At 44.1% G+C, this 27045-nt stretch overlaps 1 protein-coding gene across 1 annotated transcript; it reads left to right on the top strand.

Annotated features, from left to right (window-relative positions):
• Positions 1 to 840: 840 nt before the first annotated feature.
• On the top strand, positions 841 to 27045 carry tmem218 (transmembrane protein 218). The gene is made up of 3 exons (XM_083645678.1): positions 841 to 1214; positions 14332 to 14431; positions 26454 to 27045. The coding sequence occupies exons 1-3, from the start codon at positions 1105 to 1107 to the stop codon at positions 26586 to 26588; spliced, it is 345 nt and encodes a 114-aa protein (XP_083501804.1). The 5' UTR covers positions 841 to 1104; the 3' UTR covers positions 26589 to 27045.

The raw sequence follows: 27045 nt of genomic DNA, 5'->3' as shown, positions 1-27045 counted from the left end.
AAATACAATTTATTATTATTATTATTATTATTATTATTATTATTATTATTATTATTATTATTGTTATTATTATTGTTATTATTATTAATATTTGATCCTTTTTTATCCTTTTCTCACTCACTCCTATGTCACCACCTGCTCTCCCTGCAGGGCTTGAAATTAACTTTTTTTGACCACCTGCAGATATGGCTGCTAGATTTTAAAATTAGCAGCCAATTAGATTTTCCACTAGCCAAAATGTTTTTCTTGAAATAAACCAGAATATGAGTGGGTTAATTTAAGCATAAGTATCAGTAAGTGGCCCGGTATTCTCAAAGCCTGTGTTGAGGGTCACACGAACAAAAATGCACTCTTGAAGCTAAATAAATCCAAAGCCAATGAGTTAGCCTAATTATTTAATTTTTTACTTAAATGTAGAACAGTCATTTCTTACACATGATATTACTTTTAGCCTTTTAGCCATAAAGAGTATTGAAAGATATTCCATATTCCAGACTGAAATGTTATAACAGAAGTGGAGTATTGGCCAGAATGACATGAACATTTGGACACTTTCAGCGGGTATCTTGCGTGTTGCGTTCAAGTGCAATGTAAAAAGAAAAAAGAAAAAAATGCAATTCCAGCACGGGCCCCACAGGGGGCGCTCGCGGGCCGCATGCCCGCGAGCTAAAATGCTGTCAGTAACCTCGCGTCACCAGGCTCTTATGCTGTCAGTGTGCACCTTTAGTAAGGATCCGTCTCATTGGCTAACCTTGAGTTGATGTATCCAATTACATTGAAGATTGCTGTTGCCGAGCACCGGATCCTGTTATTAGGGAAGCAGTGAGACGAGACACACCATTGACTATTTTGATTTGAACCTTACAGTCATTGATTTGAACACGTCGGCAGATTTCGTTACTATAACGAGCAGAATTAGCTAAGCTTTTAATCGGAAAGGCATGTCGAACAAGTAAACTCATAAGAATGCAAGTGTCAGCATGCTAGGCTAGCACTCGCAGGGACAGCTAGCCTAGCGCTGGATAGCAACTAGTTTAGCTAACGCTATATCATATTTTAACTCATTGACAGATTCGTGCTATCTGTAGCGAACCTTTGCTAAGAATGGCCATCGGCGTGCTGGGCGTCGGAACAGGCGTTTTCCTCATTGCTCTCGTCTGGATTGTGGCTCTGGTGGTTGGGATGATGCTTTTGAGAGCATCTGGGCCAGCTAGGTGAGTGATAACAACAACCACACAGTAAAACGTCCCTTCAGAGACCGTCTATTCTCTCTTGTTTTGTTTGTTTGTTTTTAAATATTTTATTTCCAATTTTTCTGAACAATGCACAGACAAGACAAACGAACACGCTCAGACACAAGAAAAGAAAACATACATTATCGACATTCCATATTACATGATTACCAGCCGCATAAGGTGTTTATTCTCTCTTATCTAGATACTTTATGCCACTCCATTAAACCGCTGGCTGGCTTTATACGATGAAACTCTCACGCAACTTTGGTTGGTTGAAACTGAGGTGAAACTAAGTTGCAATTGATTATGGTCTAAGCCCTCTGCACTGCACACTTGCACTTGTCTGAACTCTGAACTCAGCTGCAACAGTTGCAAAACTCAACTTTGTGAAACTAGTTTCATGCAACAGCCAATCAAAACTGATAAGTAGGCTACTAATGCACTGATGGCTCTCTTCCTATTCTCCGGGACAGCCATAATGAAAGAAAGTAGCCAACCAGTGGCAGAAGAAAACCTGATACAACACGTCTAAATTGATACGTCCAGCTAGAAAACGATACAAAATAAGATACAAAGATGCAAGTTACAATGAATGAATGACACTCCCCACTTGATAAAGTCATCTAATGTAGCAAGATAGAAAAGGAAAAACAATGACAAAACATTACCAATCTAGCTAGCTTTTTAGTGAAACAAACTACTATGAGACTTGATTATTTTTTAATTGCTTTGTGTAAATGTCAAGTTGCATGAAGATTGTTTCATGCAACCTGCAACTAGTTGCATGAAAGTTTCATGTAAAGCCAGCCTAATTACACTTTGTTTTGTCTGCAAAAGCACACATATACACATGGCATGGCATGTTACAAGTAGCCTAAATATTCTTCTGGTAATTCGCATAGAGATGACTCACCAAGTAGCATGTCATTAGAATAAAATATACAATTTTAGATGGTTCACAGTGCCCGCTGCTGCCCAACGCGGTGTATAACGTTATTTTAATGGAGGAACCAAGCAATATTATACTGACATACTTGTGAATGGAGTTTGGCTTATCTCTTGGTCTCAATACAAAAAATAATATATATCGGGGCTAAATGAAGAATGGAAATATGTCAGACTTAATCCATTATTTTTCCCCTAAAGGTTTTGTGGAGCATGTTGTTTTCGCAGAAAAACAACAGCAGAAGTACTGCACTGTCCCAGTCACTTTAACACGTTCACTGCCAATGACGAGTTGACTCGTCAAAAAAAATCCAACGGTTGACTGCCAATGACGAGTTGACTCGTCAAAAAAAAAAAAAAAAAAATTTGACGGTGGGACGTGGATCAACGCCCCCCACGTCTCCTATAAAAATATTGGAGCCACCGAACGTGTACAACCCATTCCACCGACCCACTAAGTTGCGACAGTGCTCTCCAGACTAGAAAAAGCCGAGCCAAAACTGCAGGGGAACGCGCGAGGAAACCATTCTCATACTGTAAAATGGATTGGCGAAAACGCTTTCGCTTTCGCGCATTATCGCGCTGGGAGCTGGCGGTGGGGGATTGCAAATTTGCATAATAGATTATGCGTGCAACACACTTTGAAACACCCGCAGAAAGCCCACAATCGCACGCAGCTTCATTGCAGCTGAGCTCACAACCGAAACGACTCATGCAGACTCGCCCAAAGAGCAGCCGCCAGCAGCCAGGCAGCAGAGACAGGCAGAGCCTCGCTTGTGACAAACGCTGCAAAGCCACCAGAGACACACCCACGGAGGGAGGAGTTTGAAGGAGAGGGGGGTTTCCTGCTGCTATGGAGGAAATTACTGTTCAAAACTATTGTTTAGATGTCTGACGTCTTACGCCAAAAATAAATGGTTAAAGTGACTGTTCTATCGAATTTCACAAAAAGCCATTTATCTCAGAATAAATTTTCAGACGCTGAAACCATGCTGTATTCTACTGCTAATGCCTACATAACTACTAACTCTACAAACTAACTCTTTTAGACAGAGAAAGCACACATTCTATTAGTTCTTTTGAGATCATTTGTGTTCACAAAATCTTAGCAGAAAAGAATCCTCGGCTCTTGAAAGATGAGCCAGAATCCTCAAAAAAAAACCTTGGCAGAACCTACCTACAGTATTGAAAAAACGGCTGGCAGTGAATGTGTTAATAACTGCGACTCTGTCAAACGTTGCAATACTTGAACTCTATTGATAGTATTCTGTTACATCACCACACAGCCATCTTGGTAGGAAAATAACAGCTGATTGGAATCAATTAACAGGTTACAATCAAATGATGCCTGTGTAGCTACAGGCCTGTGTAGGTACAGGATCGACTCGCTCTACCGGATGTGCTCGGCTCGGGGTCGACAACTACAGATGAAGTTAAACTCTCACATTATTTATTTTCAAAAAGTAAGGCTCATGTTTATGAGAAATGGTCCTGTAACACTTGAATCCTGATCATTGAATGTTTGTATGATTCATATTTTTTATGTATATCATGTCTGATAACATCAGTAGCTTAGCTTGTTAGCTAATCTAAAGCTGTCAGCCATTTTGCCCACTTTAGTCCCACGTGCCCGAGGTACAGCCAATCACAATGCGTGCCCGAGCCGATCTGGTAGGCGAGCCCAAATTGCACCGACACCTGCAGGACTCTGGTAATCCTATACTTGAATGATGGGCACCAGACACATCCTGTACTCCCATGATGCACCGTGCCGTCTCTGTCTGCGGGTTAATACCCAAATACAGTGACCCTGTTATGCTGAAATACTTGAATTACTTGAATTAGTCAATCGTCTTATAGCAGGGGAGCTCAACCTTTTGTAATTCAAGGCCCACTCTTTAACAATTTAAAACATTTCCAAGGACCACCTTCCCAAATCAATTATATCCTATCTTGATGCGAGAAGTCCTCCGCGGCCCACTAAATGTCACTCTGAGGCCCACCAGTGGGCCGTGGCCCAGTGGTTGAGAAACACTGATTTATAGTCTCATCTTTATTGCTATGTCACTTTCTCTCTGACACCAATAGAGATTTTCCTTTGTTTCACTTAAGTGACAAGTTGGAATGAGTATAATGTGATGAAATTTAATTGACTGGGAATTTAACTCATTTAAAACAGGATAAAGAATATGGTTGATTCGACTGGGAGTAATGCTGCATTCCAGACAACTCAGACCTTGGGATTTTCTGACCGCCTACTCGAAAAAGTACACTGGAATGCTACTCAAAGTCGGAGTTCCCACTTGTAAACTTGGGGGTGGGGGGTTTGGGAGTGGGGGGAGGAGTCTACCCCAACTTCATGGAGAATCAGTTATCTGACTTCAGCCAACGCTAGGGCTGGCACGGATCAGAAAACCCACGGATCGGATCGCGTGACGGATTTTGAGCCACGGATCACGGATTTTTCGGATCAGCAAAAAAATATATAGATCAGATTTTTTCTCTCAAAATTAGATTTTCGATTAGATTTTTTTAATACTATTATAATTCTCTAACCATTTGTTGCCCTGCACAGCTCAAAAAATATTTTTTTCTCATAAGTGACACAATGTATGCTTTTACTCTGAAGGCAGGCAAAACTTCCTGTTTTAGGTGGCACTGCTATGCCTAACTTCGTGGCTGTTGCTTGCACCAGTCACATGACACGGGTACAGACCTACAGACCAGACCAGGTCAGTCTGGAAATATAACGTTGATGCTACGTTAAGCTACTCAGTGGCCCCACGTATTGTTTTGTTGTTATGTGTCCTAAGGCAACATTTCACCGTCCGGTGATAATGTGTTTGTGAAACGTGTGCGCGTGTGTGTGTTGTGGCTCTCGTTATATTGTGCAGCGCGCAACACGCTGATCGCATTCCTGTGCTTTTTCAGAGGTGTTGAAATAAGTTTGTTGTCACTCTGTCTTTAGGAGCCACTAGCCACAGCCTTCAGAGATACTTTACAGCGGCGACAAGGGTTGAGGAAGCTCACTTGTGCTTGCCATGATTATTCCTGTCTGTGTCTGGCTGCGCTGGGCGTTCTCATACACTAACGTTAAACGTTAAATGAAACGAAAGGGGAGGGGGGGGGGGGGGTCCGCGGACCACGACGTTCCGAACCGTGTGCCGAACCGTGGGGGCTGATCCGTACGGGTCACGGATTATCCGTGATCCGTGCCAGCCCTAGCCAACGCACAACAGTGTTGTGCAGCTGGAAGAATTTGAGGGTCAGAGTTGGTACTTTTCAACTAGCAAATTCTCACCTCTGAGTTGTCTGGAATGCAGCATTGATATGGGCCATTCCTTTTATATTGGGAACTAGGTATCGAATATCCCAGTTGAGTGACGTCACACTCAAGTTCTGTTCCATTTAAACAGTCGGGAAACCAGGCAGGGTTAGCTCTAGCCAGGCTAGCCATTGTTAGCAATAACAGTTGATAAACTATGCATTTTTGTGCTATTTTGCACATACAAACACTGTAGCAACATGTCCACAGATAGAAGCTAGACAGTACTGTGTGTTACTGATTTAATGAGACACAAATGAGACAGAAGTGCTAATAAACAGTATTTATTAGTACAACTTTAGCTACTGTTGAAGCGCGGACCTGCCATTAGGGATGGGCATTTTACGTAATTTAAATACTCGAGTACTCTCCTTCTATTATGAACGAGTAACCGGGTACTCGCGGATGGGGGGGGGGGGGATCTGTGTGATTACTATGGTAATGACGGAGCAGGGGTAATCTGTGTATGGGGCTGTTCACACATAACATTTGCATTTTTGCATGGAAAAAGCGTTACCTGGAGCATTTTTTGTATGCAGAGGGACTGACTGTGATATTAGATGAGGTGACACTAAGCTAATGTCTAAAGCCTACCTCAGACAGTATCTCCGATGGTTGGATGGATGGCATTAGCGCTTCGGAACAGACAATAGTGTTGTGAAACAAGCGAAGACTCATTTCCAATACATGTCCATTATCCAATGTCCAGTATCATCCATTTTACTTTAACGTCGGTGAAGGAAGGTGCCCACTTGAAAACCCCAATGACATGCTTCATACTGCTGTTGGCTAGGGTAGGTAACTGGTGATTTGTGTCTTGTTTATTAGTTTGTTAGCCTGTTAGCTTGTTTTATTCTGGATTGGGCTTCTAAATGTGTTTTTCCTCGGATTTTGGCACAAGGGATAGTAACATCTTGTCCTGTGTATTAATTAATACTAAAGCTAGCTTAGGCTAGTGACTGTTGTGAATAGTGCAGCTGACAACTAGGGAAAGACCTAGTGACAGCATGGAAAGACAGCTGACAGGAGGGATTAGACCCCATCGGGGCTGCAATGGGTTAGCTGCTCATTGTGGCAGTAGCCAAGGCCAATAGGCCATTGGTTACACCCAAACTTGCTACGAAACAGAATTATGAAAAAACACCCCTAGAGTCTGCGAGAGCGGGGGCGGAAGATGACTCACCTATGGTTGACACGGTTATTGACTCTGGAACGGACTTGACTATGAGTAGGGAAAACATGTTAGTGGAAGCCACTAGTTCAGATGTAGATGGAAAGAAGCGTCAGGTTTGCTTGTGTGGCTGGCAGAAGGTAACAACTTTGAGGGGCCTTAGAATCCATCAAGGCAGGAAGAGGTGCTTGGTAGAGGGAACACAGGGACCCCGCATTGATAATTATTTCTTAAGAAGTTTATCAAGTCAGTCGGGTGAAGTCCAGCGACAGGAAGTAACCCACAGCTCGCAGGACATCAGCACCCCTGATGTTGAGGCAGGTCCTAGCACCGAGGAAAGCAGAGAGGCCAGCCAGCCAAAAAGGGAGAAGATTAGCGGTCAGAAGCCTAGAGTTAAGTGGCCAGGTGCAGCGGAAAGTAGGAAGTGGGAAGATATCAATAGTGATTTGGTTAGGATGTTAGAGAAGCTTAAAGGAACTGCTGAGAGTAAGTTGGAGAAAATGGGAGATTGTATTTATGATTATGGTAAGGAAAGGTTTGGCGTCTTTGAGAAAAGGAAGAAACTAGAGGGTGAGGTAGTTAAATCTAGGCGCCAACAAGAGATAGATAGACTTATCCAGGAGAGAAGACAGCTTAAGAGGCAGTGGAGGAAAGCTACAGAGGTTGAGAAGGAAGGCATTGATTGCTTGCAGTCAGATGTGAGGGATCGCTTGGCAGTTTTAAGAAGAGCAGAGAGCATTAGGAAAAATAGGAAAAAGAAAGAGAGAGCTAGAATAGCATTCTATAAGGATCCATTTAGATTTGTGAAGTCATTGTTTAGTAAGGAAAAGAATGGTAGCCTTATGGTACCTAAGCAGAAGCTTGAGGAATATTTGGAGGAGGTTCACAAAGATAGGGAAAGGTTTAGAGAGATGACAGTCCCAGCTGATATTCCACCTATTGGTGAAATAGAGAGCCAGTGTGATGATAGCCCACCAAGGTGGAAAGAAGTTCAAGAAGTAGTGAGACGTGCAAGGGCCTCTTCAGCCCCGGGTCCTAATGGAGTCCCCTACCGGCTGTATAAGAGTGCTCCAGATGTGTTGCAGTTTCTATGGAAGCTGATGAAGGTAGTCCGGAAGAAGCAGGTTATTCCTAAGGCGTGGCGTAGAGCAGGGGGAATCTTCATTCCTAAAGAAAGGGACTCGTTAGAGATAAGTCAGTTTAGACCTATCAGGCTACTTAATGTTGAAGGGAAGGTTTTCTTTAGTGTTGTGGCACAGAGGCTGTCTAGTTATCTAGAAAAGAATAGGCTAATAGATACTTCGGTGCAAAAGGCTGGAATTCCCGGCTTCTCCGGGTGCTTAGAGCACACCAGCATGATCTGGCACCAAATCCAGTCAGCTAGGCGTGAGAAGAGAGACCTGCATGTAGTATTCTTGGACCTGGCTAATGCTTTCGGGTCAGTGCCGCATAGTCTGTTATGGGAGGCCTTTGATTTCTTTAGAGTGCCAGGGCAGGTAGTATAAAGAGCTTAGTTAAAGCCTACTTCTTAGATATTCAACTCTGCTTTACCACAGCAGAGTACTCTACAGCTTGGCAGCAGCTGGAGATAGGCATTTTGGCAGGGTGTACAATTTCCCCATTAGCTTTTACCATGGCAATGGAGATCATTATTAGGGCTTCAAAATGGGTAGTGGGTGGAGAAAGGCTGCAGGGAGGGCTGCGGCTCCCTCCAATTAGGGCATACATGGATGACATGACGACTATGACGTCAACCGCTCCATGTACTAGCAGATTGTTGGATAAGTTAAATAGTAATCTGCAGTGGGCTAGAATGAAAGTGAAGCCAAGTAAGTCCAGGAGTATTTCAATCATTAAAGGGAGGGTAGTAGGTAAGAAGTTTGTTATAAATGATGAGGTGGTGCCTACAGTGTTAGAGAAACCAGTCAAGAGTTTGGGAAGATGGTATGATGCAAGTCTCAGTGATAAGGGACAGTTTGAGGAGGTGAGGCAGGAAATGATTCAAGGTATTTCAAGTATAGACAAGTCAGGGCTCCGAGGAAAGTTTAAAGTTGTGGTGTTTGCAGTTTGGATTGTTGCCTCGGTTGATGTGGCCACTGACAGTGTATGAGGTTCCCCTTTTCAAAGGTAGAAAAGCTAGAAAGGATGATTAACTCATTCATTAGAAAATGGCTCGGAGTCACACGCTGCCTAAGCAGTGTAGCCTTATATGGGAAAGGCATATTGGAATTGCCATTATCTAGCCTGACAGAGGAGTTCAAGTGTGCTAAGGTTAGACTGGAAATGACTCTGACTCAGTCAAAGGATCCAGTGGTTAGGAGTGTAGCGCCCACAGTTAAAACAGGGAGGAAGTGGAACCCAAAGGAGGCAGTACAGCAAGCACAGTCAGCTCTTAGACACAGGGATATCATAGGTCAGGTGCAGCATGGGCGTGGAGGCTTAGGGTTGTGCATAGGGAAACCTGTGTGGAACAAGGCATCAGTAATAGAAAAGAGGAAGATGGTAGTTGAAGAAGTACATAGGCAAGAGGAGACAGTAAGATGTACTAAGGCAGTGTCGCAGGCAAAGCAAGGGCAGTGGGTGAACTGGGAGAGTGTAGAGAAGAGAAAGTTGAAGTGGAGAGAGTTGTGGAGCATGGAGGCCAGCAGAATTAGATTTATTCTAGGGGCTACTTATGATGTGCTGCCATCTCCCCAGAACTTAAATCAGTGGTTGGGCGAGGATGGTGCCTGCCCGTTGTGTTCTAGTGTATGTACATTGAGGCCTATACTGTCAGGGTGTAAGGTTAGTCTCTCCCAGGGGCGATACACCTGGCGTCACAACCAGGTGTTGAAATGTTTGGCAGCTGCAGTTGAGGAAAAGCGGCTAGAAGTAAATTCTCTAGTTGCTAGCAAAGAGACTAGACAGATCAAATTTGTACGTGAGGGAGAAAAGATTAGACCAATTAAGGTCAGGCACAAGTTAGGGCAGCTAAGTGTAGGTGGAGCCTGGGAAATGAGGGTTGACTTGAATGAACAGCTAGTCATCCCAGCATATATAGTTAGCACCCGGCTACGTCCGGACTTGTTACTGTGGTCTGAGGTAGAGAAGAGAGTTTATTTTATCGAACTCACAGTCCCGTGGGAAGATCGAGTTGAGGAGGCTTATGAGCGCAAGAAAGCTAGGTATGCTGAAATGGCAGCAGAGGCAGAGCAGCGAGGTTGGAGGGCTCGAGTGCGGCCTGTAGAGGTGGGCTGCCGTGGTTTTGTGGCAAAGTCCGTTATTGCCTTACTAACTGAGTTGGGCATTCGGGGACGGAGCCTGAAACTTGCGGTTAGCAACATGTCTCAGGCAGCAGAACGAGCAAGTGAATGGCTGTGGATAAGGAGGAAACATGCTAGCTGGGGAGCTCGCTAAGGTCAGATTGATTGTTTGTTGTTGGTCATGATTAACGGTCCGCATCAACAGGGCTGAATCATTGACGGTGGTGGTCTAGTTAGGGATTGTTTGTTGTTGGTCATGATTAACGGTCCGCATCAACAGGGCTGAATCATTGACAGTGGTGGTGTAGTTAGGGATTGTTTGTTGTTGGTCATGATTAACGGTCCGCATCAACAGGGCTGAATCATTGACAGTGGTGGTGTAGTCAGGAATGTCATACCGAACCGACCTGTATAGCTAGGCTTAGATAGTGAGGTAATATGCAGTTGTGCGGTGGTAGCATGGAGGGGGGTGTTTCCAGGACGCTGGATTACACCGTTAAGCCTTCTTGAGGTGTCGTGGGCCTAACTTAACGAAACGTCGGTGAAGGAAGGTGCCCACTTGAAAACCCCAATGACATGCTTCATACTGCTGTTGGCTAGGGTAGGTAACTGGTGATTTGTGTCTTGTTTATTAGTTTGTTAGCCTGTTAGCTTGTTTTATTCTGGATTGGGCTTCTAAATGTGTTTTTCCTCGGATTTTGACACAAGGGATAGTAACATCTTGTCCTGTGTATTAATTAAGAATATGATCACTGTTACACTAATGTAAATCCACGGATTACGAGGTCCGGTGTTCTGCCAAAAAGTGAAAACTGACCACAGACCAGTGTGATTAACATTACAGCTAAATAGTGATCACCATGAAGCGATTGTCTCCCAAAAAGTGATTCTTTCTCCACATTTCTTGTGACTAACGTTATGGGAAACGACAGTGTAGTCAGTAAACTAGTGCAAAGTTTTGAATGAGTTTTATTGGGCGTGTGCTAGGGCTGGGCGATTAATCGAATTTTAATCATGATTACGATTTGGGCTTTCCACGATTATGAAAACAAGATAATAGACATAAAACGATTTTGCGGCTCTTGTCACTCTTGTTCTGTCTTGTGTTGTAAATCAAGCGCACCCCTTCCTTTGCAGCGGTGTGCTCGGGCCCTCCCCCAAAGCCCAAAACACACACCGCTTCGTTTCAGCTTGAGTTGTGAATGACTGTCATGTGAACAGAGAGCCACGGCACGTTCCTCCTCCCTGCTTATTTCCTTAGTAGCACAAGAAGAAGATGACAGAAGTCACAGAGAGCCGCTGGTCGAGAAGAGAGGTAAAACGTCGTCTGTGGTGTAGAAACACTATGGTTTCGCCGAGTCAGACTTGGAACTTTCCGCGGTCGTGGCTGCACCAACACGACCTCTCTCCCTCTTTGTTTAATCACTTGAAATCCACTCACAAAGTGGTCTATGACCAAGCAACAAACGAACAAAAAGACAAAGCCCCGTAACTCCTGCCACCGCAACACAGTCATCGATTCAGGACACTCTTTACAATGCAACCGCATATTCAACAGCTAAGTTAGAACTTACATTTGACACCTATTTCTTACTAGGTGTAAAGTCCTCCGTAAAGTAGGTAGTTGGCACCATGGCGCAGCGTTGTTTTGAGTCGGTAAGATGTTCTCCGTGATAAATTACACCCTTTGATATTTATGACTCACGCTTTTGTTTTCCACATGCTGCGTCACTGCATACAAATTAATATAACAGCAACAACTTAGCGAGGCAGGATGGTCGTAATTTAGCCTACTGATGAAGAGCTCACAGATAAACATTCACAGTAGCCTATTATGAACCTAAACGTGTTATTGTAAGTCGCTTTGGATAAAAGCATCTGCCAAATGAGTAATAATGTAATGTAAACGAACGTTACTCAATAACATTCTCATTTGGTTAGTTTTGATGAAATATGAAAGCACTAATTTGCTGTTGGCAACATATGTCCCGACTGTTTTCATTCCACTTAATTAAACAACAGTAAATAAATAGCGTTTTCACTGATTGATCACAGGGGTACTGTCTGCAACACTATTTTGGCTGTGACGTTTAAGGACTACTAGTTGAGATGTTTACCAACATATTGAATGTAGATTAATAGTTGCAGTTGGTTGTGGCAGTTCATTGCAACATAGTAGGCCTACATATACTGTATATTTGTTTTTAAATCTTTGCACTTTTATTATTTATTTTCAATTATATCTCAAATCCAAAGACATCCAATGTTAAAAAGAAAAGCCAGTGTCAATGTTCAATAAATTCATGTTGTTCTCAATGTCAATGAGTAATCGTGTTAAATAATCGTGATCTCAATATCAATCAAAATAATCGTGATTATGGATTTTGCCATAATCGAGCAGCCCTAGCGTGCGCTATGAAGAAGCGTGCATCTGTCTCCTTCGGGAGCATATCTCCAACCACCATTTTCGGGATGAGCTGGAAAACTTCCGGTTAAAACTTTCAAAATAATGTTACTTAAAAAAAGTAAATAGCTTATTGATGCATGTTGGAAGAGAAAAAGGTATTTCAACGAACGAAGCAGCAAACCTTGTATCAAAATACTCGCTGTGATGTTATATGGCGTGAAACTGTGGCTGTAACGCATTACTCAAAATAAATAAGGTTACGTTACAATTAAGCAATATATCACGAGAGCAAGTGTGTTGTGGTGAATATATCCCGCTGATAAACTGTTATCCCACGAGGCCGCAGGCCGAGTGGGATAACAGTTTATCAGCGGGATATATTCCACAACACATGCTGCTCGAGTGCTATATTGCTTTTATAAAACGGTTTCCAAGTATGATAATATAATAATAATAATAATACTATAAGTCCGACTCCGACTGGCATGTCATTCTGATAGAGTCAGTTGAAACACTACTGTAAGGCGGGACCGCAAGAACATGCGGGTGATTTGATTGGATCGTTCTGGAGACTGAAGTTGACATTGGCCAATCCTGGCGCTTGCTGAGTAGCTGAGATTTTTCTGGAAACCCCGACAGGCAGCTCGAGCCGCAGCGCTGCATTCTCAGCGCTTGTTGAGAAGCTGAATGCTCTCTGCAAAGCTGACACCAACTAACGTTACGGGGTTAAATGCGGGGTTAACAGCCTTTCTTTTGCAAAGAAGACATTAGCCCGCATCTATTCTTGTACAAAACATCATTTTCTGCGAAGTATTAGTAAAGTTATAAGCGAAGATCGATTCACAAGGATCTGACAGCTGTCTCCGCCATTTTTTTTTCTACGTTGTCATTTGAGGTAAGCCTTATTATTACTCTCTTAGTAAGAGAGTTGCCATGGCAACCAATAACCCATGGCCATGGGTTATTGAACTCGGTTACTGGAATTATACAATGGCTGTGAACCAATCAGATTGCTTGATTTGAGAGAGCCGTTTTATAATAAGCGTTTTATTTTGAAAGCAACAAAGCGGATGACGTACTTGTACATTCTGGCTGACTTGACACCCGTGCAGTTCATGCAGATCCACATAACGATGCATGCGTAGATTTAGACCATTTTTAAAGGGGTGGGGAGTGGGGCGAGTACCCGAACAGCGGAAATGTTACTCGAGTACTGAAGTTATGAACGAGTACTCGGGGACCCCCGAGTACTCCCGCCCATCCCTACCTGCCATCTTGGATTTTGAGGTCGGGGCTGGTGAGGCTCCCCCGAGATCGGTGGAGCAAATCTGAGGGCAGGTGACATCACAGGGAGCGTTACTGAACTTTTAACTGTGAAATACCCAGTTCCCAGTACAAAAGGAATGCCCAACTTCTAACGTCAATGACCCAGATTGCCCTGCATACAGTAAGTGTTACCCTAGACCAGAGCCAGATTAACACCCCCAGGGGCCCCGGGGCACTGAAGCTCCCAGGGGCCCCCCTACCCATCGTCCGGATGTTTGGATGTTTTTTCGCCATATTTAGAGGAATATTTCATTTTAAATTAACATTAGTATTATACTGTTATGTTATTATTCTGTTTCTGAGATTCAGTTTCTCACTCACTCATAGGCAATTCTAGGCTTTGCAAAGAGGTAGCACCAGCAGGATAAAGATATTAGTCTGACTGGGGGGTTTGTAGGGGGGGCTGTGCCCCCCCTGGACAAAGAAATTTTGTACATTTTAAAGTAAAATGCATGAATCTGATGCACTCTGAGAGCAAAAGGGGCACCTGCCCCGGTTGCCCTATGGTTAATCCGGCCTTGCCCTAGACTAGAGGACATCAAATCAGCAGTGGAAAGCAAATAGTTGAGAGAGGCATGTTCTTATATCCTGTTAAGCTGGAAACATGCTACAACTACCATGCTACGTTGTAGCATGTTTTCCGCTTTAGTTTGAACTGTGTGTGTGTTGTGTCTCCCCAGGCTAGGCGTGGTCCCTGTATTCCTCCTGGCTCTCATCACTGTTGGGCTGGTGTTTTTCCCTCGCAGCTCAGAGACCCCCTCCCCTTTCAAAGAGAAGGAGGTGAGCTCTATACACTGATCGAAAACAGCCTTACACACACATACACACACACTGTACGTACGTACAAACTAGAGCTGGGCTCGGGCTGAATTTTCCTTACCGAACCCGACCGAGCCCGTCACATTATTAGCCGAGCCCGGCCCGGCCCGACAGGTGTCAATTGATAATCTGTCCGAGCCCGGCCCGAACCCCCTCCGTGATTTTTTTTTTCCCCTCGGAGCGCAGCGAGCGCATAATTCAATGAGTCTGTCCAGCCTATAAACAGCCCTATATAATCCCAAACCAAAATCAGTCCTCGTAATTCAAAGCAGTCAATGATTAATACATAATGTACAAAGCAAAGCACCAAACAGCCTAATTTGTGCGTGCCGTGCACTGCCCACACAGTCCCACATCGCTGAAAGAAGTACTGCACGGTGTCGGCGACACCAGCCTACATGCAGCTGACTCCGGGCAGAGCAGCAGAGTGCATGTCTGGGCGTGTTTCATTCGATGCCTTCAGGTGCTTTCATTAATGTAGTAAATTAGCTCAGGAGCTGATGATAGATATATTTGAAGGCAAAAACAAGTGACTGATTACGTGACCGAGCCCGGCCCGAGCCCGAACGCGACTTCAATGTTTCTGTCCGAAGTAGCCCCGGGTAGCCCTGCTCTAGTACAAACACACACACACACACACACACACACACACACACACACACACGATTGTATAAAATATGGACATCATGACGGCTCCTAGTGAAGCCAAAACATCTCGATTGCCCCCTTGTGACTGGTCCCACTAAAGTTCATAAGTCCCGCCCCCTCCATGTTAGTGTTTGAGACATGAGCCAAACAAAACAAAAATCAAATATTCGTCAAATATTTTTTTCTCCTAAAGATGGATCTGTCATTTTAGGTAGTTCTTATCATGCTGATGTACTGTATGTTCAAGTGCTAATTTTTCGGATAAGTTTGTTTTTAAGTTATTTGACAATATTAAAAGTTGTGATTGACAGCTGTGACAGCCACTCTCAAACCTCCCAGTATCCGGCATGTTTTTGGCTTCACTTTTGCATAGCGGTAGGAAGTGGAGTTGCGTCATCCGTATGATGTAGTCAATGGTCAGGACAGTATGCTGCTCAAATTGGTTGTCCTACCTAGCTGCATCCAGCAGGACAAGGGAAGAGATGTACTAGGGTTGTGCGATGTCAAACAAATAGCCATCGTGATGGTTCCACAGTGAAACATTGTGATGGACGATGGCATCGTCATTGATGGGGGGGGAGTTAATTCATGATTTATGAAGTCGCTGCGGTGCCTTAATATTTTAATACACAATGGTTTTAATGGACGCAGGCTAGCATTAGCTGCTTGTGTTAACCGGCTGTTTTGCATTATTTGTCGGCTTAATATTACTATAACCTAACAACCGATAACGATAGCTGGAATAACACAATAATAGAGACATATTTTCAGAACTTACCAGGTTTTCCAACTGCCTGCATATGCCAGGAAATGTGTTTCATAATGTTAACTCCCGGGTATAACATGGGGCCTACACAAGTGTACACAACCACCAGCCATTAGCTAATCGCTAACGGGTTAGCGTTAGCATATACAGACACTGGAGGTTTTATTTTTGGTAGTAAAGCAATGAATGTTTTTATATAGATACTGTATCTCAGGGAAGTGCTTTGACTGTGGGGATGTTCGTTCTTCACAAGCTCCTCTCTTAGCTGTTGTAAGGATATACAGAGAAGAGACCAGGCAGCCTGGCTAACGCACTGGGCTAACGTTACCACTGAGCTATATGAAAGGTCCCATTCCGTGCAAAAGCTGTTTTTACTTGTAAATGCATTAGGGGTGGGAGAAAAAATCGATTCACCTAAGTATCGCGATTTTTAATGTCACGATTTTTTGGATCGATCTTTTATTCCAGAATCGATAATCGCAAATTAAAAAAAAAAAAAAAAAAAAATTTTTTTTTTTTTTTTTTTTGGTGCTTGCAGTCAGGCCACTCACTGAACAGCAGGCTAGGCGCCGCCTACTGGTTTACTAGTGGTTTTATTACTTTATTAGTTAGTCTGAAGTAATAATTACACTTCAGGGTTAAAGTGGGTGCATCTCATTGTAAAATTGGACTTCAAACGGCCCAAATCTGGCTTCAAACGGCCCAAATTTCACGCGCGTTGGCCCATATCGGCCTGGCCTGCTTGGTATCTAATGCCCGGCCTGAATTATGATCCCAGTCCGCCCCTGTTTTTAACTATATCGCCCAGCCCTACTCATGATATATAATATACAGTCTCTAGTGTATGATTCAACTTTTCCCATGTTCTAATCTAGTGTAAAAAAGCAAACAAACTGAAAAAATAAAAGAAAAAAATAAACAAAAATCGCAATAAATCGTAATATCGAATCGCAATAATCGTAGAATCGCAATAATCGTGAATCGCAATATATATCGAATCGGCACCAAAGTATCGTGATAGTATCGAATCGGGAGATAAGTGAATCGGCACAGCCCTAAAATGCATATACTGTATACTGCTGTCAGCCCTCCCTGTAATGAGTGGTCACAAGCTCAGAACTGCCACAGTTGGATTTGTCCCTATCCAGCTTCCCCCTGCAGTCTCCTCCAAGCCACACCCCCAAACGCTTCGTTTGCCCAGAGGGGAATTGGGACGTCACGAGCTTCCTCACACATACTGCGCGGGTCTCTCTCACAAAAGCTACCTGCACCATTTTGTCTATAGCCACAAAATTAACACTTCTAGCTGGAGCGACGCCAACTGTACGTGATCCAGCAACTGCGGAGGTGCATTCGGTAAGTCTAGGCATTTTGAGATGTCCTCTTTAGCGTAGCAACGTTAAGTTAACGATAGCGTTAGTTGTAGACACAACCTAGCGTGCTGGTCCACAGACGCTAATCTGATTGGCCGCTGGGAGCCTGGGGCGGGCTCTCCCTCAGCGGCCAATGGGAACTGTTAGTTCTGAATATATTATAGAAACAGACCTTTCTTGGGACGAGGAAGGGACAACTCCCGTCACGACAAACGGGGTTGCTATATTTTCGACAAATTAATCCAGAATCATGTTTTATGGACCAGAGACACACATTTTTAAGAGGTTACAGCTGCACGAATTGGGACCTTTAAATAGAACGTTACTTGGTTGCCCTACTCGCACTATACCAGTAAACAACGTAGATGACCTGGAATTTTGTCATTTATGGTGTAAGGCCATTTGGGTTCCATTACCACCAAATGTTTAGGGCACAGAGAGCTCAGCAGACAGAGTGAAATGTTTAGGGCACAGAGAGCTCAGCAGACAGAGTGAAATGTTTAGGACACAGAGAGCTCAGCAGACAGAGTGAAGTGTTTAGGACACAGAGAGCTCAGCAGACAGAGTGAAATGTTTAGGGCACAGAGAGCTCAGCAGACAGAGTGAAATGTTTAGGACACAGAGAGCTCAGCAGACAGAGTGAAATGTTTAGGACACAGAGAGCTCAGCAGACAGAGTGAAATGTTTAGGGCACAGAGAGCTCAGCAGACAGAGTGAAGTGTTTAGGGCACAGAGAGCTCAGCAGACAGAGTGAAATGTTTAGGACACAGAGAGCTCAGCAGACAGAGTGAAATGTTTAGGACACAGAGAGCTCAGCAGACAGAGTGAAATGTTTAGGACACAGAGAGCTCAGCAGACAGAGTGAAATGTTTAGGGCACAGAGAGCTCAGCAGACAGAGTGAAGTGTTTAGGGCACAGAGAGCTCAGCAGACAGAGTGAAATGTTTAGGACACAGAGAGCTCAGCAGACAGAGTGAAATGTTTAGGGCACAGAGAGCTCAGCAGACAGAGTGAAGTGTTTAGGGCACAGAGAGCTCAGCAGACAGAGTGAAATGTTTAGGACACAGAGAGCTCAGCAGACAGAGTGAAATGTTTAGGGCACAGAGAGCTCAGCAGACAGAGTTAAGTGTTTAGGACACAGAGAGCTCAGCAGACAGAGTGAAATGTTTAGGACACAGAGAGCTCAGCAGACAGAGTGAAGTGTTTAGGACACAGAGAGCTCAGCAGACAGAGTGAAATGTTTAGGACACAGAGAGCTCAGCAGACAGAGTGAAATGTTTAGGACACAGAGAGCTCAGCAGACAGAGTGAAATGTTTAGGACACAGAGAGCTCAGCAGACAGAGTGAAATGTTTAGGACACAGAGAGCTCAGCAGACAGAGTGAAATGTTTAGGACACAGAGAGCTCAGCAGACAGAGTGAAATGTTTAGGACACAGAGAGCTCAGCAGACAGAGTGAAGTGTTTAGGACACAGAGAGCTCAGCAGACAGAGTGAAGTGTTTAGGACACAGAGAGCTCAGCAGACAGAGTGAAGTGTTTAGGGCACAGAGAGCTCAGCAGACAGAGTGAAGTGTTTAGGACACAGAGAGCTCAGCAGACAGAGTGAAGTGTTTAGGGCACAGAGAGCTCAGCAGACAGAGTTAAGTGTTTAGGCCACAGAGAGCTCAGCAGACAGAGTGAAGTGTTTAGGACACAGAGAGCTCAGCAGACAGAGTGAAGTGTTTAGGACACAGAGAGCTCAGCAGACAGAGTGAAATGTTTAGGACACAGAGAGCTCAGCAGACAGAGTGAAATGTTTAGGACACAGAGAGCTCAGCAGACAGAGTGAAATGTTTAGGACACAGAGAGCTCAGCAGACAGAGTGAAATGTTTAGGACACAGAGAGCTCAGCAGACAGAGTGAAGTGTTTAGGGCACAGAGAGCTCAGCAGACAGAGTGAAATGTTTAGGACACAGAGAGCTCAGCAGACAGAGTGAAGTGTTTAGGACACAGAGAGCTCAGCAGACAGAGTGAAATGTTTAGGACACAGAGAGCTCAGCAGACAGAGTGAAGTGTTTAGGGCACAGAGAGCTCAGCAGACAGAGTGAAATGTTTAGGACACAGAGAGCTCAGCAGACAGAGTGAAATGTTTAGGACACAGAGAGCTCAGCAGACAGAGTGAAGTGTTTAGGGCACAGAGAGCTCAGCAGACAGAGTGAAATGTTTAGGGCACAGAGAGCTCAGCAGACAGAGTGAAGTGTTTAGGGCACAGAGAGCTCAGCAGACAGAGTGAAGTGTTTAGGGCACAGAGAGCTCAGCAGACAGAGTGAAATGTTTAGGGCACAGAGAGCTCAGCAGACAGAGTGAAATGTTTAGGACACAGAGAGCTCAGCAGACAGAGTGAAATGTTTAGGACACAGAGAGCTCAGCAGACAGAGTGAAATGTTTAGGACACAGAGAGCTCAGCAGACAGAGTGAAATGTTTAGGACACAGAGAGCTCAGCAGACAGAGTGAAATGTTTAGGGCACAGAGAGCTCAGCAGACAGAGTGAAATGTTTAGGACACAGAGAGCTCAGCAGACAGAGTGAAGTGTTTAGGACACAGAGAGCTCAGCAGACAGAGTGAAATGTTTAGGACACAGAGAGCTCAGCAGACAGAGTGAAGTGTTTAGGGCACAGAGAGCTCAGCAGACAGAGAGAAATGTTTAGGGCACAGAGAGCTCAGCAGACAGAGTGAAATGTTTAGGGCACAGAGAGAGAGAGTCACATAGTACTATCAAATTTCTACCGCATTTCAACCAATCATATCATGACATGGCAGCTGTCAATCAAATCTTCATTTCAGGATCATTTTCTCTTCCAAATGAAGGAGAAAATGGTGCCTAGTGCCTGTAATCTGGCAGAATTTCTAGCCCATTAACTAACTACTAACTTGGCCAATTGTATGGAACATACAAAATAAAGCAAACTGTAATGTCTGAGAATGCAAAGAAATGTAACTGGCTCACTCGCATTCCAGGAATATTGTATTTACCGCAATAGCGTAACTGGCGCGCGCCTCAGAGAGCCTGCTTATCAGGGGTGTCACCCCTCAGAGATTCCAGGCCGACGGGCTGCACTCTCCGCCCCGCAACACAAAGGCAGCTGGCTGCCTGCGGCTCGCCGAGCTCCACTCAGCCACTAACCTCGCGTCACCAGGCTCTTCCCGAGGAGAGCGCCACAACACGCTGAATCCCACTAGATTTGGGGGCGGAACATGCCAGGATTGGCCAAAGCCCAATCCAGTCCCCAGAATTGTCAAATAAAATCATCGACATGCTACTATGACCCGCCTCTCAACCTGTCGTCTCAGACAAGTTATGTTTTCAGTCTAAAACGGACACCGACCCACATGCCACTTAGGCTCCGTTGGGTTCATTTCGACTTTAAGAATGCCATGAATCACAACTCTGATCAGCACACGCAACTAAGATGATGTATTTCCTTATATCTTTTTATTTCATTAACAGAGCATGTGAACCTGGGCATATGGCAAATTAGGAATCCATCCACTTACAACAAATTTCGGTAAAATACCCAAAAGCACATCTTTGTTTGCTATGCTATATATTGGCAGGAGAATTATAGGCAGAAATTGTGATTATTCATGGGCACAGGTTACCTTCAGGATAAGGGTATTACAGGTGCATAATCCCAAATAAAACCTAAAGAATCCAGAATACTGTGTGCATGTCAATTTAGCCATTGTGTGTGTGCGTACGTGAATACTGTGTGCATGTCAATTTAGCCCCTGTGTGTGCGTACGTGAATACTGTGTGCATGTCAATTTATCCCCTGTGTGTCTGCGTATGTGAATACTGTGTGCATGTCAATTTATCCCCTGTGTGTGTGCATACGTGAATACTGTGTACATGTCAACTTAGCCCCTGTGTGTGTGCGTACGTGAATACTGTGTGCATGTCATTTTAGCCCCTGTGTGTGTGCGTACGTGAATACTGGGCCCTATCGTTGCATCGGCGTAGAAACTGCGTTTATGGCCTGGCGCAGCCCAGATTAGTGGACGTGGACCAGCGCACTCGATATCTTGGTGCCGGCGCTACACGCGGCCTCAAGCATTATAACCACGCCTTTTAAGCGTAAAATTATGCACCATCTGCTCATTGGAGAAGTGCAATAAACGAATCACACGCTTGCCTTTTAAGCTCCAATTCCACGTAGTCCAGTAAAACCAGAAAAGCCAAGCGCTCTCCTCCCCCCCTCCCTTTCATCCCCGTCTATCTGTCTCCATATATAGGCTATTATTCCATATTATTATGCTTCTCAAACCAATAAACTGCAGTTTAAATACTGCAAGCATGTAAATACGCTACACTATAGCAAGATCAAAGTGAAAAGAATGTTCTAAACACATCAGCTAGAAAAATATAGCCTATCCCTATATGATGAGATTAATTAGATTGGTGAAAGTTTGTCCAGAAAGATATTGTTTTCTCTCCCCTGCTGCAGGTAGGATGATGCACATAAATATAGCCTACATTATGTAAAGTCATTGCAGAAATGTGTTTTTATTGTAAAGCTAAATGTGAAGTAGGGCCAAGTTATTGGAGCAGACATCACAGTATAGCACATGACAGTAGAAGCGCGTTACGCTGTCACTTATCTAAATCACGTTAAATCGACGAGGGATATATATAGGCCCAGGATGACATATGTTTCACATAGGGTGGTGTTTTCATTTCAATGTTTTATTTGGTCCAATATTGAAATGTTCTACAATTGCAGGTTGTGTTACCATTACACATTATTTAGATCTACCTTTATATCTATTTCGCCTCATTTGGTTGCTATTTAGTAGCGAAATGGAGCAGCCCAATGCATGCTGGGACATTTCACATGCCAGGCAGTGAACTTACAACTTCTTTTTCCTATGGGACGTGTGTTGTGTCTGTCTGAGCGAGGGAGTCAGAGAGAGAGAGTCGTATTGTGCCTGTCAGACTGAGGAGAGAGAGGGAGTGACACAGAGAAGGGTGACAGAGGAGAGGCAGAGGAGCGCTCCGCGCAACTGGCGCACTGAATAGGCCTGGTTTTCAAAAGCGCAAAGCGCTAAATTTACGCCAGATGGGAAGATATCATTAGACCGGTATTTAAGGCCGACACGCCCATTCAGGGAGTGCGCCACGCCCATTCCGCCTAAAGCGCATTTGGCAGCATAAAGCCATGTTGATATCTTCCCGAGGCAGGCGCAAGGCACGTTTTTTTGCGTTTAAGGCCCGTTTTAGCGCCGAAGGCCTGTGGGAGAATAGGGGCCACTGTGTACATGTTAGGGGTGGGAATCACCAGATGCCCACGATACGATACTAAAACGATACTTGAGTCACGATACGATAGTATTGCGATATCGCCGATATTGCGATATATTGAATATTGCGATATATTGAATATTGCGATATATTGAATGTTGCTATATTTCGATATATTGCGATTTCTTACTTTTTCAACTGCAAATGATGTCCCCAAAGGAAAACCTTGTCAACATAAGAACAATTTTCCAGTCTGTACATCTGACTTCAACCATTTTATTGCAGCAACATTGTCAAGTAGACAGACCAACAACTTTCATAAAGTCATGTCATAGTTGCATGCACCTGACAAACTGAACTGTTTGTTACAGTCTACTTACGGTCCACCTTAACTGGATGTGTGTGTGGACTACTGTACTTAGGTAGTTTTTGAACAATGCAACTTCACTTCACTTGCACAAAACATCTTGTGCAGCCCATTCAGTAACTGGGGAATTTGTAAATTACTGTTATGACAAAACTGTTACTGTTAAAACAAAATGAAAAGATGCTACCGTTTGTTTACTGCTGGCCTTGGAACTAAAGTTTATAGTAGCCCAGTGGCTTTGGCATCGATTGTATCGATTTTCCCCCCCACCCCTAGTACATGTCAACTTAGCCCCTGTGTGTGCGTACGTGAATACTGTGTACATGTCAACTTAGCACCTGTGTGCGTACGTGAATACTGTGTGCATGTCAACTTAGCACCTGTGTGTGTGCATATGTGAATACTGTGTACATGTCAACTTAGCCCCTGTGTGCGTACGTGAATACTGTGTACATGTCAACTTAGCACCTGTGTGCGTACGTGAATACTGTGTACATGTCAACTTAGCACCTGTGTGCGTACGTGAATACTGTGTGCATGTCAACTTAGCCCCTGTGTGTGTGCATATGTGAATACTGTGTACATGTCAACTTAGCCCCTGTGTGTGTGCGTACGTGAATACTATGTGCATGTCAACTTAGCCCCTGTGTGTGTGCGTACGTGAATACTGTGTGCATGTAAACCTAGCCCTTGTGTGTGTGTGTGTGTGTGTGTGTGTGTGCAACTGTGCATACATGTATGCGCCCACATGCGTGTGCCTGTCGTAAAGGCCTGTTCTGCTTTATCTTCGTCCAACAGCAACACAGAACAAACACTCCCCCATGTTGCCTCCTGGCTGTGCCAATAAGCCAGCCAGATCTGCCAAGCAAGCTGCCATCCCATAGAAATAGCAGAGCAGAGCCCCGTCCTGGCCAGCTCACATTTTATAGCCTTTGTGTAGCGGGAGAAACCAGACCTGCAACACAGGAAAATGTGACTTCCTGGGTTTCTGTGATTCCCCGTGTAAAAATCCCTTTAGTTATCTGTCTAAATGGCAAATGATAAAATATGTCAGTTGGAGAGCGGCTCACAGGGCTGTAAAATGTAGCAATTACTGTATGAGTCTTTTGACAATTGGGTATATTCAACCTAATCGTCATGATGCATTATCTTATGTAATGTATTTTTCACCCACCACCGCTGATTGATATTTACGCTGAAATCAATGTAAATAAAGAGGCCTATAGCCTCTGTGGTCACATATTTAAACAGGCAAACCTGAAGTACTGATTTATTTGGAATAGTCAAATGCATTTTCAGAGAAACTATTGGTGCAGTTTGAGTCTGAACTAGTCAGCAGAGGGATTGAGAGGAATATAAAGCTGGTGCATGAAGCCTCCAGATATTTAGCAGTGTATTAATAACAAGATAGGGATTCCTGATTAATAACTGTTTGGCATATGTGTGCATTATGTGTGTTTTGCCTATGCCAGTGCAAGTAACTTTCTGGAATGTCTAAGCTCTTGAGTAAAATATCATCGTGCCAATTAGGCCAGTCCCAGAGCGGGGGTGGGGTTGGGGGCTTTACACCAAGCACCACCCCCCCCCCCCACCCCCCCCCCCCCACCCACCTCCCCGCCTGCCTGCTCCCACGCTCCAGCTCAATGCTACATTAATAAAACATAGCCCCTGCATTGGCCTCCTGCTCACTGTCTAATCGCCAAATTAAAAAGTGAGATGTGTTAAATGCACCATCAGAGACAGCGTACAGTACAGGACCCCACCTCTCCTAGACGCCAGTGCATTCACACACACACACACACACACACATTCCATGATGGTCCCTGTGAAAGCTCTGTCGTTAGTCAGCACTGTTAAGGCTGCTGCTTTTCTGGTAATAGAGAACCGCAAGAATGAGTGGGAAGTAGCAAATCGCCGCCATGCTGGTTCGTAAGGGGAAAAGGCTGTGGGATTTTAGTATGGGGATTCCGGTTAAATGCATGAAATAAGGTCTATGGTTAACAAAAGTTTATGAGAGTGGACATTTGTGTTCACAAACGAGGACCACTTTCATGACGTTTGAAGCGTACATGCGTTGTTGTTTTTTTAACGCAATTTTCAGAAAACGCTTCACTGATTCACGCTGATTGGTGTGAACCACTGATTGGAGCGTGGCAAGGTGGATTTGCCGTGTGATCTCGCGTGAATCCAGCCGCCTCGCAAGGTTCGAGTTATGTAATCTCTGGAGACTTCTTTAAAGATGACTGTGGAAAAAGTATTTCTGCAGCCGTTTAGAACTCAAAATGTACAGGATATCTTTAAGGTGGCTTTGACTCCCTTGTCAGTTTCAGAATAGATGAAACAGTCAAAACAGTGGGCCTGCTGAATGCACCACAGACTGTCAATTTATCCTTCCAGTATTATCTCAAATTGAATCTAACTGAGCAGTTTTCTCTAAGCCCAGTGTTGACAGCAGTCACCAGTTTGTTGCAAGGAAAACTCTGGCTAAAACGTAACCATGGGCAATGTTGTCCTAGCTAATGTTGTCCATTAGTGGCCATATATGTCTCAACTGGTGATACACTGCTGGCTTAAATGGAGAGTGAAAGGGCTGTGTGACTGCTTGCTATGGGAAAGCATGCTAAGACATTGTATTCTAGTCAATGAGTGCTGCACTCTCATATCAATTCACCCTCATCATTTTTGGTCAACTTATTGGCATGCCACTTCATTAACTAGAGCAGTGGTTCCCAAACTTAGGGTCGCAACCCTAAGTGGGGTCGCCTGGAATTCAAATGGGGTCACCTGAATTTTTTTTTTTTTTTTTTTTTTACACCACACACAATTTAGAACTACCGAAGACGATTAGGGCCACATGTGAATGTATTTGAGTTCTGAGTTTAAGTCAGGATTCTGAGAATAAAGTCAGATCTGGAAAAATGTTAGAATTCTGAGTTTAAGAATGGTGGAGGGGGGGTCGAGTCAGATTTCTCAGTTTAATGTCAGCATTTTGAGGGGGGGGGGGGGTGGGGGATCAGTATTCTGATTTTAATGTTAGTTTAATGTTCAACATACGGTTGATGATGTCACTGATTTATACTGATGGATGTACCGGAATTTGAACATCTTTGGGTCCCTACATTTTTGGAATGTCAAAGTGGGATCACAAGCCAAAAAAGGTTGGGGAACCCCTGAACTAGAGTGTGCTCATCTGGTTAAGATAAAAAAATATATATGCATAGTCAAATGTTAGGAATGTAGATAATTTAAGTAATCTTAATATATGTTTGGAGTCAGTTTGACTTCAATTCTTAGGCAACAAGTGACTATAGATTGTCTTTCCAAGGCCTTACTGCACAGCACTCGGCCCCACTCCAGCCCAGTAAAGCCTCTTGTCAAAGCTCTCCCATGACATCTAGTGGCTGAAAGAGGAACTACTGAATTTATTAACAATCCACCATGCATGCTTTCCCCACTTTAAGCACAAACTGCTACTTACTCAGTACATACATACCGTATGCATTAAGGTGTAATCATTATTATTAATAGCGCTTCGCTGTTTTCCTCTACAGATAGTGGACAGATTCTTCATCGGCCGGTACGTGCTGCTGTCTTTGGCGAGTGCAGTCTTTCTGGTGGCGCTCTTCATGCTGCTCCCACAGCATTTCCTGGAGCCAGTCTATGCCAAGCCCTTAAGAACACACTAGAGCTGCCAGGGTCAAAGTTGGCACCGGGTTCGCATCGCGGATGTACACAACTTGAGACGAGCGGCAGGGCCAACAAGCGCCCTCCCGCCCCCCCTTCATCTGGAAGTGGACTGCAGAATGCATCCCAAACAAAAACAGAGGGAGCGCCAAGGTTTTCTCCACGGCCAACTGGTTGGTCGTCGTTGAGCGGGTTGTATACAGCCAACGGAAATGAAGCATCCATCCAACAGTGGCCAGTTTCTTTTAGCATTCACCAATACGAGTCGTGATTTAATGTTGCAATCAATCGTTTGTGTCATAATCAGAGGTAAACATTCACCTTGGATTATATGTTTACCTTTCGATTATAGGTCAATCATATGGGAATGGATATATTTCTGTGTTTTTCCCCCCAATGTACACACAAAACCTGAATAAACATTTGATATCTATCTTGAGAGTATTAGAGATATTTTAA

This window comes from Poromitra crassiceps (assembly GCF_964638095.1).
Source record: "Poromitra crassiceps genome assembly, chromosome: 1".
NCBI lineage: Eukaryota > Metazoa > Chordata > Actinopteri > Beryciformes > Melamphaidae > Poromitra > Poromitra crassiceps.
This window is presented reverse-complemented; position numbering and strand designations above follow the sequence as displayed.

Bases quoted from the DNA above. Each gene is read 5' to 3' on its own strand.
- tmem218 (XM_083645678.1), top strand. From the start codon at position 1,105: ATGGCCATCGGCGTGCTGGGCGTCGGAACAGGCGTTTTCCTCATTGCT. The intron at 1,215-14,331 runs GTGAGTGATAAC...GTGTCTCCCCAG, and splicing joins AGAGCATCTGGGCCAGCTAG to GCTAGGCGTGGTCCCTGTAT. The intron at 14,432-26,453 runs GTGAGCTCTATA...TTTCCTCTACAG, and splicing joins CCCCTTTCAAAGAGAAGGAG to ATAGTGGACAGATTCTTCAT.